The 15,984-nt window shown below is 38.6% G+C and overlaps 2 protein-coding genes across 2 annotated transcripts; both read left to right on the top strand.

The window, feature by feature from the left end:
* Positions 1–1,528: 1,528 nt before the first annotated feature.
* On the top strand, positions 1,529–4,296 carry BDF20DRAFT_916850 (kinase-like domain-containing protein; the record flags this gene model as incomplete). The annotated part of the gene is made up of 7 exons (XM_053084504.1): positions 1,529–1,961; positions 2,054–2,289; positions 2,448–2,735; positions 2,810–3,213; positions 3,279–3,676; positions 3,762–3,835; positions 3,907–4,296. The coding sequence occupies 7 exons, from the start codon at positions 1,529–1,531 to the stop codon at positions 4,294–4,296; spliced, it is 2,223 nt and encodes a 740-aa protein (XP_052931756.1).
* Positions 4,297–9,185: 4,889 nt separating this feature from the next.
* On the top strand, positions 9,186–10,270 carry BDF20DRAFT_895525 (uncharacterized protein). Its single transcript, XM_053082458.1, has 4 exons — positions 9,186–9,309; positions 9,407–9,756; positions 9,818–9,997; positions 10,061–10,270. Exons 1-4 carry the CDS (start codon positions 9,224–9,226, stop codon positions 10,255–10,257), a joined length of 813 nt encoding a protein of 270 aa, XP_052931755.1. The 5' UTR covers positions 9,186–9,223; the 3' UTR covers positions 10,258–10,270.
* The last annotated feature ends 5,714 nt before the right edge of the window (positions 10,271–15,984 follow it).

Below are 15,984 nucleotides of genomic sequence, written 5' to 3'. Positions count from 1 at the left end.
AATGTTAAGCGGTACGATAGTGTGTACTATTATTGATCACATTGCGTGTTGTTCCTGGTGTTTGATTATTTTTCATTAAATAGACTGTCTTCATATTGTTGACTAGTATCACTTTAGAAAATTGTATCGATTTCTTGTTAGTATGACTGGCAGCAGTTGAAGTCACTTTATTCTGATGATGTGGGTTTATCGTTAAAAGACTGTTGTGCACTGTAGTGGAAGAAGAAGGTGTTATATTTAAAATTATAAGTCTCGGCATTTTGTAGATGTTTTGCAGGTGATTACGGAAAGTGATAAAGAGAAAAAGTGAAGAAGGGGTCTATTTATAGGGAATCGTACTTGACACGAATTATAACTGATGTATCAGCAATGTAAAATGATGTGCCAATTCAACAATTTGTAACACGAGAGTATCACGATTTGGCTTTTCTGGGGAGGAGCAGCTAAAATACTTTCTTGGTTTTCCTTGTAGTCTTGGCCCTGTATTGTGTGTGTGTGTGTGTGTGTGCATATGAAGTTTTTATTTGTCACAAGGTTACCATTCCAGAAGGAAAAAACTTTAAACAGATGTTTATTTTGATTAACGAAATAACAGCAGCTGGTATTGAACATCTGACTTGTACAGTATCAAGAATACTTGATATTCACAGAGTGATGATATCATCACTAAATTTTTCACCATTTGGTCGGCTGTAGGCAATAAAAGCCTCTCGAGCAATTCCAAACATACTATTTTACCATAAATAGAAGGGTTGCATAAGCAACAAACTTTGGCACATTCTCCTTTTCTACTAACCATTTAGTTAAAAAGCATTTAATGTCTTTTTGTGTGTATGAGTGACAATTCTTCGCATAAGATGTGTACATTTTTATCAATTTTCACAGAGCCAACCATTTAAATTTACTCTCATGGTACCAACGTCTGATGAAAGAAGAAATGACTACTGCGGCGTCAACTGTGCAAAAAGAGTACAATGACTGATATTGCTCACGACTGGACTATGAGATACTAAATGGGTCTCTGTGAAGAACGTCATGTGAATCTTTGTGCACTCTGTTGAAGGTATATTAAGTAAAAAATATGCCCCATGCCTTCACTCTTGGTTGATCAACAGTCATTCGTGAGCTAACGAGAGAGGTACACTCTCACATTAAATTGCATGAAAAATTGTCAAAAAAAAAAAGACAGGAAACAAAATGTGCATGTATTCAAAGAGGGGAAACGCCCCAACGTTGTTGCGATATTGATTCTTGATTACCCCTATAGAACACTATCATTGTTGGCAGTAAAGTGCCATTCACGGTAATCAATTGCACACATCAATCCCTGTTCATTACAAGGCTTATAGAAATTATCCTGTTTATCACATATTCATCATCATTGGACTATCTTATCCTTTACTCCTTAATGCTTACAGATAATAGGAAAATCTGAAATAGAAATGTAACCGTTTTCAATTCTTTTTTCTTTCAGTTTTTTGTTGACCACAGTATAAAGGATACGACATAGATAGCTGTACTTGGAGAAATGTCAAAGCAATCAACATTAGCATCTAACCCTCCCTCTACTATCAATAATCATTATCGTTCCACCATCAAAAGCTTGAAATCCCATACTTCTCTTTCGCGCAGTCTCTCCATTGTTTCAAAAACTCATGTTACAAAGTTGTATAATACAGGTCTGCATCATCAGCAGCTACAACAGCAACAACGCAATAGCGTTACTTGTCCTCCTATCGTAGTCCCTGCAGCGACCTCTTCCTCCAGCAATGTCAGTACTGACATTCCCGCCAATTACCCAGCTGTCTTGGATCAATCACTTTCCGACATTGAGCAATTTCAACAGCAACATCAAAAAAATAGAAATTCATATCATAGTATCAATAGCAATCATAGCAGGAAGGACAAAACAGGCAACAATAGAGATAGTAGAATTAAGGGTGTTTTAGATAAATTTATGGGTAAAGGATAACCGAGAGCAAATTTATTACCAACTAAATGGACGAAAGAATAGGGTGAGGAATGAAGGCTAACTTAGTGTGCCTTTGACTAGTTCTGATGACAAGTCAGCATTCATCATCATCTTCAATAGCAGATAAAGACCGAGATAAAAGTTATACGGACATTTCAGAGCCAGCACTAGATATCTCTGGCCCTTTTAATACAAAGCATTTGACGCATGTGGGTTTTGATGCTAGTACAGGTGAATTTACTGGCCTTCCTCGGGAATGGCAAATTTTAATAAAATCAAGTGGTATAAGTCAAACGGAACAGGAGCAAAATCCACAAGTAAGGAGATTGCATACAATTTGCAGCACTGCGTGCTCAACTGGTTCTTTTTTTTTGCTTAAAAAAAAAGAAAACAAAAAAAAACCACGTTGACTAAGCTCGCTAAAATCTCATATAAACTTTCATTTGCTTTATTGTTGCCTGTTGTATTCATCTAGGCTGTTATCAATGCTATTGAATTTTACCAAAAGACATCCAGAGGAGAAATTGATAACACTGTATGGGATAAAATACCGAAGGCAATCACTATAAGCAGCGGTAGTAGTAGTTGTAACAGCAGTAGAAGCAACAGTTTACGATCTGAATTATCAATGCCTGATTTTGCAAAACTTAAATCAACACATAACAACAGCATGAGCAATACAAAAGAAAACACGCTGACAAAATCTCTACGTAGATTGTCCAAGCTCAAATTGTCTGATTCGCTAACGAAACGATCATCAACTGTAAGTAGGGAAGAAAGTCTTTGAAAAGCAGACTCTAAAAGTCAAAGAGACTGAATCAATACGAATTTTACTAGGCCTCTAATAGCAGCCGATCTTCCTTGATTATTGATATGCAAAAGAACAAGATGGAAACAACGATGGCTCGGTTAAGCGAAATCGTTTCATTACAGAGTAGTACTTCACTAGTCTCAGATCCTACAGCAGCTGCCATAGAAAAGGAGAAAAAGGAAGGAGACGATCGGGCTACTTGTATCGTCAATGAAAAAGAAGAAGGCGTTAATGACAGCAATAGCAACAGTAATTGCAAGTCGGACAGATCAGTAACGAAAGAAGAGAATGAGAAGTACCCACCTGTTATCAAACGAAAAGCCAAAGAGCCGAAACGAGCAGAATCAGATATATATAAGCAGTTAAAGAGTATCTGTTACGCACAGGATCCTAACGAGATATATAAAGATATGGTCAAAATCGGCCAAGGGTAAGATGAGAATAAATGATCGATTGTTTGTTTTCGAAACTCATTCCTTGTTTTAATCGTTTTAGAGCCTCAGGTGGTGTATTTATTGCTCATCGATCCTTGTCAAAGGACTACGACGACGAGATCGTACCAGTAGCCATAAAACAAATGAATTTAGAGCAACAACCTAAAAAGGAGCTTATTATCAACGAAATCCTCGTTATGAAGAAATCGAAACATCCTAATATTGTCAATTACTTGGATTCTTATTATTGGAAAGGTGATCTATGGGTAGTGATGGAATATATGGAAGGAGGTAGCTTGACAGATGTCGTTACTTGTAACATGATGATGGAAGGTCAAATTGCTGCTGTTTGCAAAGAAGTGTTGAAGGGCCTGTTCCATCTACACAGCAATGGTGTTATACATAGAGACATCAAAAGTGATAATGTATTGCTGAACCTGAAAGGAGAAATTAAACTAAGTATGTTGATTTTAAGGAACAGTATTGTGCTGCATTATCGGCACTCTTTGAATAATGACCAACAACGTCTTCTTTGGCTTATTAGCTGATTTTGGTTTTTGTGCTCAACTGAATGAAAATCAAGCCAAGCGAACTACTATGGTGGGAACACCGTATTGGGTAATCAGACAGAAGCCCTCCCAAAGTTTGCGTGCATACTAACACATCATGACTCTCTTCTGTTCTTATAGATGGCACCTGAAGTTGTTACTCGTAAAGAATATAATGCTAAAGTAGATATCTGGTCTTTGGGTATTATGGCCATTGAAATGATTGAAGGTGAACCACCTTATCTCAATGAAAACCCATTAAGAGCTCTTTATTTAATTGCTACCAATGGTACCCCCGAACTACAAAGCCCAGAATCATTATCAGATGTTTTCAAAGACTTTTTGTCAAAATGTCTAGTGGTAGATGCTGAAATTCGGCCAACAGCGGAAGAACTGTTAAAACATCCATTTTTAGAGTTGGCTGACCCTTTACGTTCCTTGTCACCGTTGATTCGTGCTGCTAAAGGAGACTCATCAAATTCAACCGCGTCGTCGTCAAACGACGTAGATGAAAACAATACTGTCGCTTAGAAGCGAGCTTATATATCCACTACATTTTCTAACATATAATACTTTCTAGTAGCAGAAATGAGGCCAAATTGTTTACGACTTCGTTTCCCTATACTTATAACAATATGATATAATAAACTAAAGGCTAATAATTGAGATACTTGTTGAGAAAGAATATACTATTTTGTAGGGTAAAACTGAAAAGAGTTTCAATTTTACCTTAGCATGCTTTATAATACGGTAGCGATGAGTCTTTAGCAAATACAATATTGAGCCATTCTATTAAGTAACACCACGAATATATACATATACCATGTATAAGGACAAACTAGGGTACTCCTATACTTTCACTGTTACAGAGATTGATTAATTGTTACACTTATGAAACGTGGATGAGGAGTGAACCTTGATCGCCAATTAATTACTTCAGAAAGGCATTTGAAGAATATTACGTTTAAACAGAGATTTTATTATATAATATTAATTTTTTAAAGCCCAATGGACACGAGATATTAAGCTTATCTAAATTGCCCGGGGCAGCTCCAAAGGCTTAAAAGAAACTAAAAACCCCTTAGGGCTCAAGGGTAAAAAGAATTATGTACTAAAGGATTGTGGGAGGGGAAGAGGGTAACCAGTCGAGCAATAGGTGCCCTAACCGAGGAGTTGTAGGCGGCTCTTGAGAGTGGTGTAAGTAGTCGAGTTCAAACAAAATGTGACAAAGTGCTGGCCATAGGAAATGCCAGTTTTGTATTTCGGATGGGTTGTAGATCGGATGTGTGGGAAGACGGTTAAGGACATAGGATATGGGATCACAGACTGATGTGGGGAGTCGTAGGCGGTGGTGCATGTTTAAACAGGAGATAGCGTGGAACTTTGTAAATAATGACGAGGGATGTTTAAGGCAATAGGTTCGGTGGCCTCCAGGAAGCCAACCCAAACGCCATCGGATACATCGGCTGCGTTAATTAGTTGACATTGGAATATAAAGGATCGGATCGATCATTATTCGGGAACGGCATTGAGATATCAGTTTGGAGTTAGGGCTGTTCGATTGTTGGATGTGAAGGAGGCTAGTACGGAAGTTAGCAATACAGCGTCTCAGAGCAGCTGATTCAGATCGTTGATTGAGCGGAGAAGAAGTGTAGTCTTGCCAGATCGGAGAACGAGCAAGCTTGCAATATAACGATTTACTTTGTTGCTGGCCTATATATGGGAGTAGTATCGAGATTAAAGTATCAGTAGGCAGTGAGGTTGAACGTAATAGGAACTTAGCTTGTAGGACGAAGGAGCGTTCTTTCATGGTGGGCAGATTGGCAAGGTGGAGCATAAGTCGGGCAGACGATCTACTGGATCCACCAAAGATTCGTCGAATACACTTGTTCTGGGTATCTTCGAATTGTTTATATTGCTTCGCATTTAGGGGGCTAATGGCCAGTCCGTATTCCGTCTTTGCGCGGAGTAATTGGGCATATAACCGTAGTGAGAGCAGTTTTTCGAATCCACCAGGATTGACACCGATTGCTGCTAATTGATTCATCGTAGTAAGGGCCTTAAAAGTGTTAGTACGTGCTAGTTCATTTATATCTATACTACCACCTGGTTGAAAAGGTATCCCTAGATACGGAAAAGTGAGCTGACGTTGTAGAGGAACTCCATAAAGCTGGTAATCTATAGGGTGCGTTGACCTGTCTAGGATAACACATTTATTCGGATGCCAACGATAACCTAGCCGAAGACTATGAGCTTCACATTGTTGCAACAGGGTCTGAAGATGATTTTTATCAGTAATCAAGACAACATCGTCGGCATATAGTAAACAGTTGATATTAAGAATCAATTCCGGAACAGGCAAGGAAAGATCCAGTGGGCTTGGACGGAGCAGTGAAGGTAGTTCGTTAATGTAATATGAATAGAGTATAGGGGATAGTATGGATCCTTGAAGAACACCAGTAGTAGGGCTGAAAGGTTCTGACTTGGCATTGTTCTGGAGGACTTCAATGCTGACATCGTCAAACATGTTTTGAAGTAGGGCAAGGAGCGGTTCTGGAATATGGGGACGAAGCACTGTCCATATGACGTTACGGTCAACCGTATCGTACGCTGATTTGATATCGAGGAAAGCTAGAACTGGTTCGATCTTGTGCTGGCGTTTCAAAATATTGCAGATTTCGCTAAACAAAGAGCTTGGTTTAAGGAGCTACGGGCAATACGGAATCCACCCTGCGCAATATCGAGTGGGGGACTATTGGCCAAAAGGTAATTTTGGATGCATCGCTCTAAAATTTTGCGAAAAATAGATGTAAGACTAATTGGACGGTAGTTACCTGGATCTGTTGGGGGGCCTTTCTTATAAATCGGAATTGTTTGGGCAATGCGCCATGACTTAGGCGTATAGGACCATTTCCAGGTTAATTGGAAGAGATTTAATAGAAAGGGTGCTATTCGGTCGCTGACTGGTTGCAGCATTTCGATTTTGATATCATCCACCCCGGGAGCTTTCTTACGGGGGAGGCTTTTGATCGCATCCACAATGGTATCCTCAGATATGAGGAACTCGTTTAAAGTGAACGCTTGCGTGGGGTCAACTGGTGGTAATTCGCGTTGATACGGTGATGGAAGGTATTGGCCCGAATACGTGCCTTGCATATGAGACGCCATGAGATCAGCTGCAGCTTGTGGACCTTCTGGGGTAGAGAACGAAGGGGTTAGATTTCGCTTCTTACGGATTTTACTAAAACGTGCAATTGCTTTGGTATACTCTTCATGACTCATCTGATAACAGAACTGTTGCCATGTTTCCTGTCGACGACTTCGATAGAGACGACGAAGTTTGGCCTTGGCTTGCTGATGTTTGATCCAGTAGTCAAGTTTGTTCAGTCCAGTAGCCCGGCGCCATTTCCGATAGTAGTATTCTCGTTGATCAAACGTTTGTTGCATTTCGACGGTCCCGAAGGATTCCAAGTTTATGCACCCAGTACCGACGCCTCGCTTAATCAACTACTTATAAATTTGATTGCCCGGTCCTTGCATTTTTTCAATCAACTTGATTGCGTTTGGTCCTCGGTTTGGTCCTCCAAAAAAAAGCATAAAAATGGTACTTTTTCTCTAGTTTAAAAGCTGCTACAGTTTTATAACATATATAAGTATATATTTTTTGAATTATATTGAAATCTATATATTCGTTTATATGTGAGAACGATAATTCATTTTTCTTGCCTTAAGGCAGGTAAAAGCTATTTGAGACACACTTTTTGAAATTCTGAAACACAAAATTTAAGATAAAATTTTTACATTACATTAAGTTTTTGAGATATCTTTTAACTTTTATGGTCTCAGATAAAAATTTTATTTTTAGATATTATTTTCTTTTTTCTTGTTTTTTTTTAAACTATTTCTGTTATTTTTTGGATAAACTTTATGCATTATGATACAAGCTGCAATTGAATAAACCAACCCACCACCATTTTAAACTCTCTTAAAGCATTACAAGAAACAATGATTACTATGTAATGTCTGTAGTAATGGAAAACTTCCTCTTCTAGGTTCTTAGAACAGTTTCAAAACTAATTTTTGCGTATAAGTATTCTGGCGGTCTTAATTTTCTTTTGAATCACTCAATTACTCGATCAATGATAACAAATTACTTACATAATTGTCGCAAACTGATGCATTACTTAAGTAACAGCGATAATACTGTAGCACATACAGCCAGACAGCATACAGTCCACCATAGCTTATTTATTTTCGCATTTTAATGACTTTTTACATAACCATCACAAAATTATTGTAAGAATATTTAATAACATTTAATATCAAGCCCACGATGTTGACGTAATATAATAGCTGCTTACTCCTATAGATGTAAGAAGAATTGCTGCTTCGTTTTCGCTCAAATGGTGGGCTTCATTGGATGTTTATCTGTGGATCGGGTTCAAAATATGGAGGACCAACGTCAATCAATTTGATTGAAAAAAAAGCAAGGACCAAACAAACAAGTTGATTAATTTTGGGCCTTCGGTCCTCGATTCGAGCTGCTATCGTTGTTACATATGAAAGCGCCTATGAATCTCAATATCGTTCATTTATAAGGTTTTTATATACGCTATAATAATGTAAAAACACTTAAACTGTAGAAAAAGTACCATTTTTATGGCGGCCCAAAGTAAGGCCCAAATGCGATCAAGTTGATTAAAAAAATGCAATGATCGAGCAATCAAATTTATAAGTAGCTGATTGAGCGAGTGGCGTGTTTGGTGAGATAACACTTACAATACACGAGTACGTACAACCAGGTAGAGAGAACATTCTAGCACGTCTATCTATATTGTATCTAATAAAGGTTATATACAACATATAACAAGATACAAGTCTTAAGTATAATAACCACCCGCCCAAACACCCGAACCTGAAATTAGTGACTAATTTCTATACGCGTCCTCAAATAATATAATTCCCATTCGACCTCACACAGTAATTAATCTTTCTACTTCATCCGAAAACCAATGAAGACACTAAGTTCATAGTCATCGACTCATAACAGTTATCAGTTTCAATTGACTAAATATCTCAGCGAGACGTCGACGCCTGCGTTTAAATAAAAGTCAACTCCCGATTCAATAATCTACAAATTTCTTCAGAATAAGGAAAGATATCAAGTTCCTAACTATCGATTCATGTAATCTCCATAAACACCATAACGGTAATCCATCCATGCAAACAAGCAAATATTGCACACATTAATGAATATTAAGGCTGTTTTTTGCTGTCTTTCGGCTAATGATACTTCCCTTCTGTTAACAATCCTCACAGCATAATGTCTCCAATTTGCCCCATATCTGAAGTTAATGATAACATTCGTTTGAAACTATTGATTGAGAAGGTTAATGATGCTTATGAAGAATATACCAGATTGCCTGAGGCAGATATTCAAGCTGCAAATGTAGCTATCATGCATTCTGTTCTGAAGCTAAACCAGGATGATGTAAAAAAAGTGGTCCACAAAAACCTTGGCAGAAAGCAGCCAACTGATTATTCGTTGATGCTGGGCCACTTTTGCCTTGAAAGATTGATCAATTTGACCAAGATCGCCCCAAGCGAAGTGAAGGAGGCTGTTCAGGACCCCAATAATAAGGAATTGGTTGAACAGCTTAAAAAAAATTCTTTCACTAAGCGTATTCAGGCCATTCATCCTTCTTCTTATATTGCCAAGGAATATAAGAATGATCTCAAGGGATTGCAAAAAGCCATTGATGATATGTATGTTAAGTATAAAACGAACATACTTATTGGCTATTGCACCAAAACAGAGACAATTGCCACATTCCCTTCTGGCACCATGCATAATTAAAAATGATGAGGACACATCAATAACAGTTTATTTAGTGGGCTCAGCGAATGCCTTATCATTCGTAGAAAAGAAACTGAATGCTGATCTTTCCTTTATATTGTGGAACAAACTTCCGAATGGCGCCCCCTATACTGGTAAGTGGAAACCCTCTAAGGTATATATTACGACTATCCTGTTGTTGACATAGAATCGTAGCTGTGTCTGGCAGTCTACCTGCAGTCGAGTTTGTTCCAGCAATGCAACCAGTTTGTCGGTCGGTTCCCCCTCCTGTTCTGCATCATCCCGCTGCTTCCTCAAACTCTGTAGAACCTTATCGAAAAGGTTCGAGAGACAAGCTTAAAAGAGAAGTTCGAGGAAGGATGTTGGGCTTGTACAGTAAGTCATCAAATATTTGCGGGTTTGAACAATGGCAGAAACACTAAAAAAAGTTTCTGATAGGAGAACAAACTGGTGAGGCACAAGCTGATCATGTGCCATATAAACAGTTGTTTACGGAAAAGCATCCTACTTATAAAATTGTGGGATGGCCGCGCGATGTTCGTACCACCGTGCCATCTTCCAATTGGAATTTATCAGAAGTAAGATCAATTGAAGCTTCTCTTAAATTCCATAAAATAAACTTTACTCGTAAATGATGTTAAAAAAGAATTTCAAGTCTCATTGCACAACTATGATTTGAATTTTCATCTCCGATGTTGGAGAGGTAGTGACAGTGTTTAGAGCAGTCAAGTAAAGAATGTTTTCATAAATTCGTATGATACCGGATTATAGTATTGACGATGTAAAGCAGAGAAAAAGTATAAAAAGATCGCGCTTCAATGGTTTATGGGATGCAACCAAGACTTAAACAAAGGAAAGCTAAAATGTAGCGTCGTCAAAAGACTGATTACTGTTGCTTTCCGCTCGAATAATTTGACGCTTTACCTCTATTTCAGACCGACTTTCGCCAAAGAAGCACATTAGCATAATTTATTACACTTCTTCGAAATTCAGACTTCCCTTGTCAGACCAGTTAATGCTATGACAGTATCTGATTCTTGCTCTAACAATTGCTCTTGATAATGCTACAATTCTATGTTACCATATTCAATCGGAAAGCAACAATAGACGAAATAATTATAATGGACGCCCATTACTTAAAAGGATCTATCTTTTACATATCCAAGAAATCCCTTATTGGCCGTCCATAAATGAACCAGTTTAAAAGATCGAAATTCATGTTGATGGTGATGCGATAATCTAAGTAAAATATATTTCATAAAGATAACCTGTTTAGTTTTTATGTTACGTAACTAATCTCACCTAAGAATTATCTATATTCCATATTCTCTCCTCTTTAATCGAACTACTTATTCAAGCTTTTTAAAAAATCAGGACCAAACTTTACTAACGAGAAAAAAAAAAACTTTTTTGAATGCTCAGCCAATTGGCCTCTGAAGTTGTCCTTAACTGCTAAGTACTACTTTTTGTACCGACTAATCGTAGGTAAAATTTATGACGTGCCATTGCTGGTATCGACATCAGTTGCTTATGTATTTATTACTTTTAAACATAAGTTTGAATATATACGTTGCTGCAACTAGCATGGTCGGAAAACTCCATTGGTTTACTTCATTTTTTCCTCTTATGATCAATTCACAGTAGCATCTTTGTGGATGAGATACTTGTTAATTCTCCTTATTCGATAACGGTTGGATAAAGGTCCTTCATGTTCTTACTTGTGTATAATAGCTCAAAGCTAAACGTTGATAAATGCTTTATAAGAGAAAAGTAACATAATTCAGTTAATACGAAAGATCAGTTGGTAAAGTATGAGAATGCTGGATTGTGAAAATGATTGGTATCTGTATCAATAGATAATTACTATGAACATAAAATTGATATTATTTATACATAGTAGAGCATGCTACTGCAAATTGCATCTAAATATAAGACTTCTACATAACATACTTTGATAAACGGTAAAGAGAAGTATTCATTGTTCTAATAGGACTTTGCAGTAATGTTGTGTTCAGTAAACGTCCCACGCAATAGTACACAATATTTCTGAAATAAACACATCCTCATATCAAAATGAAATTGAAGTAACTGTTATTTCTAATACTGTGTCGAGAGACTGTTTTTATTGTTTATTATTATATGTAAAAGCTTTTGATTTTCATTCCTTTAGTAAAGCGTATGCTTGAAGATGTGGAAGGTTTGTTATTCACGACTTATCAACGTGAGAATTATATAATGTGCCGTTTCTATGCCTGACACGTCGGTTTCAACTAGGTTTCGTAGTGACAGGATTAGAAGTCGTGATTCGAGCATTTGTTTTCCCCAAGGTGATAAGACCACAACCAGTATATACCAGCGCCATTCTTCATTTGATATTATTTACGATCAAATAATAAGTAGCAGTAAACAAAATTCTTTTCTTGGTTTACAGATAATATATGTAGAATTATATAGCACGCCTTGCAGCAAAAGTAGCCATAGAAATGCAGTGTGGAATTTTTATTCAAAGTAATACAAATAAGTACGCCTGGCATAAGTGATAATATACAACGCTAGTTTAGTAGCTTGTAGACTTTATAGGGCTGTTAGACTCTTAGACAATCTATTTACAATTAGTAAGTGTAAGGACTGTATAGTAAATGCAAGCCATCAGAAGGTTGAGCCAAACAATAACATTTGTTTTAAAAGACTGAAATGCGTTGAGAAATAACGTGCTGATATAGAAGGCTGGCGTTTGATAACAATCGTTTGGTAATGTAAACGCTTCATTCCGATGAAGAAAGATAAATACAAGTGTACCTCGTTGCTTCAAATTTTTAATACACTCTAAGAGCAACCAAACGTTTAATGCCATACAGAAGTGCTCATATTGTGTTCTTTCCTTAATACCGAATATTGTAGTTGTACTTTGCTGGTAAAGAGTATTTGAACAAAAGGGGTATTGGGCTAGGAGCAAAACAAAAAATGGCCTGCCTCTATTTACTCAACTGGTGTCTACATCGAATTTTATTGGCAAACTGGGTTCAAAATACGGAGGACCAACAGACAATGAAGTTGATTGAAAAAAAGCGAGGACCAAATAATCAAGTTGATTAATTTTTGGTCCTCGGTCCTCGGTACGCGGTGAGTTTATGACATGTGGTTGGGTTTGAAGAATATTACGTTTAAAGAGAGGTTTTTATTGACAAAATATTTTCTTTAAAACCCAGTGGGCACAATGTTATATAAAATTGCCCGGGGCAGATCCGACTGTTTATAAAGTATCTAAAAAGCCCTTCAAGATCAAGGGTAAAAACGAGTTTATCACAAGGTTGAGTGATTATGGGGAGACATCCATTGGAGCAGTAAAGATCCTAGAGCAGCATCCAAGGGTGGGGGTTCTTTGACGTGGAATAGATAGTCAAGCTCATATAGTATGTAGCAGAGGATCGGCCATAGGTGTTCCCATTGACGTTTTATCATAAGTTGTCTTGGCGGGTGGTTAGGTAGCTGATTTAGAAGATACGAAAGGGGATCTTCTATTTGCTGTGGTTGCTGCAAACGCGAGTGCATATGCAGGCATTGGATTGAGTGTGTCTTTGTTAACAATGCTGAAGGGTGCCGGATGCAGTAGGTGGTGTTACCACTAGGTAACCAACCAAGTCGCCAACGAAGACATCGACTTCTTTCTTCTCTTGTCATAGGAAGCCATAGTATGGGATCTAAACTTACTGTTCGGCGGCAGACGGAGATGAGCTTAGAGTTTGTTGGGGCGCTTTGCATTGCTTGTAAGGATTCTGTACGAAAGTCTCTCAGGGACTGTTTAAGAATTTTCTGATCCATTGTCTGGGCGTATTCCTTTGTTCTTTGCCAGAGAGGTGTACGAGATAGCTGAATCCAGATAGAAGAGCTATTTGGTTGTTGTACATATGGCAGCAGTAGGGACAGTAGGGCATCATCTGGGAGTGTTTGTGATCGTAACAGGAATTTAGCCTGGAGAGTGTAGGCTCTTTCTCGCATTGAGGGTAAGTTGGCTAAGTGACGCATTATATTGACAGAGGATCGAATTGACCCACCAAATATCCTGCGAATGCATTTGTTCTGTACGTTTTCCAGTTTCATATGATTTGTCCTGTTCAGTTTGCTTATCGCCAATCCGTATTCCAGTTGAGGGCGGACCAGATGAGCGTAGAACCTGAGAGATAGTAGCTTATTAAAGCCGTTAGGGTTGACTCCAATCGACGATAAGGTGTTCATAGTAGCCAGGGCTTTGGTTGTGTTGATATGTATGAGCTCTAGAGTGTCCAGGTAACCACCGGGCTTGAAAGGAACTCCCAGATATGGGAAGGAATTGTTGCTTTGTAGTGTGGATCCATAAAGGAGATATTCCATCGTTGGTTGATCAGACGAAGCCAGTATTACACACTTGTCAGGGTTCCATCGGTAACCACGGGAGTAACTATGCTGTTCACATTTTTGAAGTAGGGATTGCATTTGGGAGTCTTCGGCAATCAAAACCACATCGTCCGCATATAACAAACAGTTCATGTTCCGAACCAATTCCAATGGCGGTAAATCATCCACTCTTTCTTGGGTTCGTAGTTGAGTAGGTAGGTCATTGATGTAGTATGAATACAGTAATGGCGACAGAATAGAGCCTTGTAGCACACCAGTAACTGGGCAAAAACGTGAGGACTTAGCATTTTGTAGCAGTATCTCTATTTCCACTTCATCAAAGAGACTCTTAAGTAACATAAGGAGAGCTGTCGGTACGTGATGGCGAATTATGTTCCAAATATGTTGTCGGTCCACCGTGTCATAAGCAGATTTAATATCCAAAAAAGCTAGTACTGGGTTGATGCGATGGTGTCGTCGTAATATATGGCATATTTCAGCCAGACATAGTGCTTGGTCTAAGGAGCTACGTGCAATAAGAAAGCCTCCTTGGGCTATATCTATGGTGGGGCCGTTTCCGATAAGATATTCCTTAAGACAAAATTCGAAGATCTTCCGAAATACAGAAGTCAGGCTGATTGGACGGTAGTTGCCTGGGCCGTCCGGAGGACCTTTCTTGTAGATTGGGATTGTTTGTGCCACTCGCCATGTCTTCGGTGTATAGGACCATTGCCAGCAGAGGCGGAATGAATACCATAGATGGGGCGTAATAATATCTGCAACGGGACGGAGCATCTCAATGCGAACGTCATCAATACCTGGAGCTTTCTTTGTGGGTAACGAGGTGAGGGCCATTTGTATCAAATCTTTGTCGATAGGGAAATTTTCCAGACTGTAGGGAGCTGTCTCTTGGAGTGGAGAGTTGTTGGATGGACTTCGGTCTTCTGGGAGATTTCGTCCTGAAAATATCATTTCCATGTGGGTAGCCATCTTATTTGCTGCTTCTTGAGGTCCTGCTATGTTAGAAAAGGAAGGCTTTAAGTTTCGTCGTTTTTTTATTTTGCTAAACCGTGCAATGGCTTTAGTAAATTCCTTGTTTTCCATGGTTGAGCAGAATTGTTGCCAGGTTTCACGTTTGCGTTGATGTATTAATCTTCGAAGTTTGGCTTGGGTTTTTTGGTGGAGGATCCAGTAATGAAGTGCATTAACTCCAGCAGCTTTACGCCATTTACGATAGTAGTGTTCTTTTTTGTCAAACGTGTTTTGCATCTCCTCTGTCCAAAAATGTTCCATCGTGATTGTTCTTGGTTGTGTCATACGGCCACAGACTGTATCCAGTGAGGTATATATCGCTTCACACATCGCTTGGTTCAAATGTTCTATCTCTTCGCCGGCCCGTGTTCTATGTTGCGGGTCAGTGTGGCTATTCGGGGAGCAGGCAGTTAGTGTTTCATTGAAAATTTGACGATAGCAATCAATTTTCTGAGGGTTTTTCAATTTGCTCAAATTCCATATCCTACGCTGAGGGGGCAAGGTAGTCGGGATTGTGGAAGCGGTGCTGAAGTCAAGCGTCATGAATTTATGGTTTGAATCTAGTGACATGTCGTCCAGGATGGTTAGTGTTGGTGTGAGTAGCTCAGTATCACTTGAAGAATTATACAGTATTTTAGGTTTCATAAGAGACGATTTCGAAAATTTTGTGGACGAAGTCGGTACCTTAATTGGGACGTTTCTTTTTCTTTTAGTGGACTATAGATTTTTGATTTAGACGAAGTAGGCTTTTATGGTAGACGAGATATTTTGAGTACAGGAGCTCACAGATATAGCAGCTTTAAAATCCGGCGTTCGATGGAGGGAACGGGGCGAAAAATCAGCCTCATACCTGAAAAAATTACATCAACAACGAAGCACACAACAATACATGGCCGGCATCCGCCGAGACGCAACCAATGAAGCTAATGACGTGATCATAGATCAACAGGGTATGC

Source organism: Mycotypha africana (genome assembly GCF_025528875.1).
Source record: "Mycotypha africana strain NRRL 2978 chromosome Unknown BDF20scaffold_12, whole genome shotgun sequence".
Taxonomy (NCBI): domain Eukaryota; kingdom Fungi; phylum Mucoromycota; class Mucoromycetes; order Mucorales; family Mycotyphaceae; genus Mycotypha; species Mycotypha africana.
The sequence above is the reverse complement of the archived record's forward strand: the minus strand, read 5'-3'. Positions and strand labels throughout refer to the sequence as shown.

Bases quoted from the DNA above. Each gene is read 5' to 3' on its own strand.
- BDF20DRAFT_895525 (XM_053082458.1), top strand. From the start codon at position 9,224: ATGCATTCTGTTCTGAAGCTAAACCAGGATGATGTAAAAAAAGTGGTC. The intron at 9,310-9,406 runs GTTGATGCTGGG...CCCAATAATAAG, and splicing joins AAGCAGCCAACTGATTATTC to GAATTGGTTGAACAGCTTAA. The intron at 9,757-9,817 runs GTAAGTGGAAAC...ATAGAATCGTAG, and splicing joins GAATGGCGCCCCCTATACTG to CTGTGTCTGGCAGTCTACCT.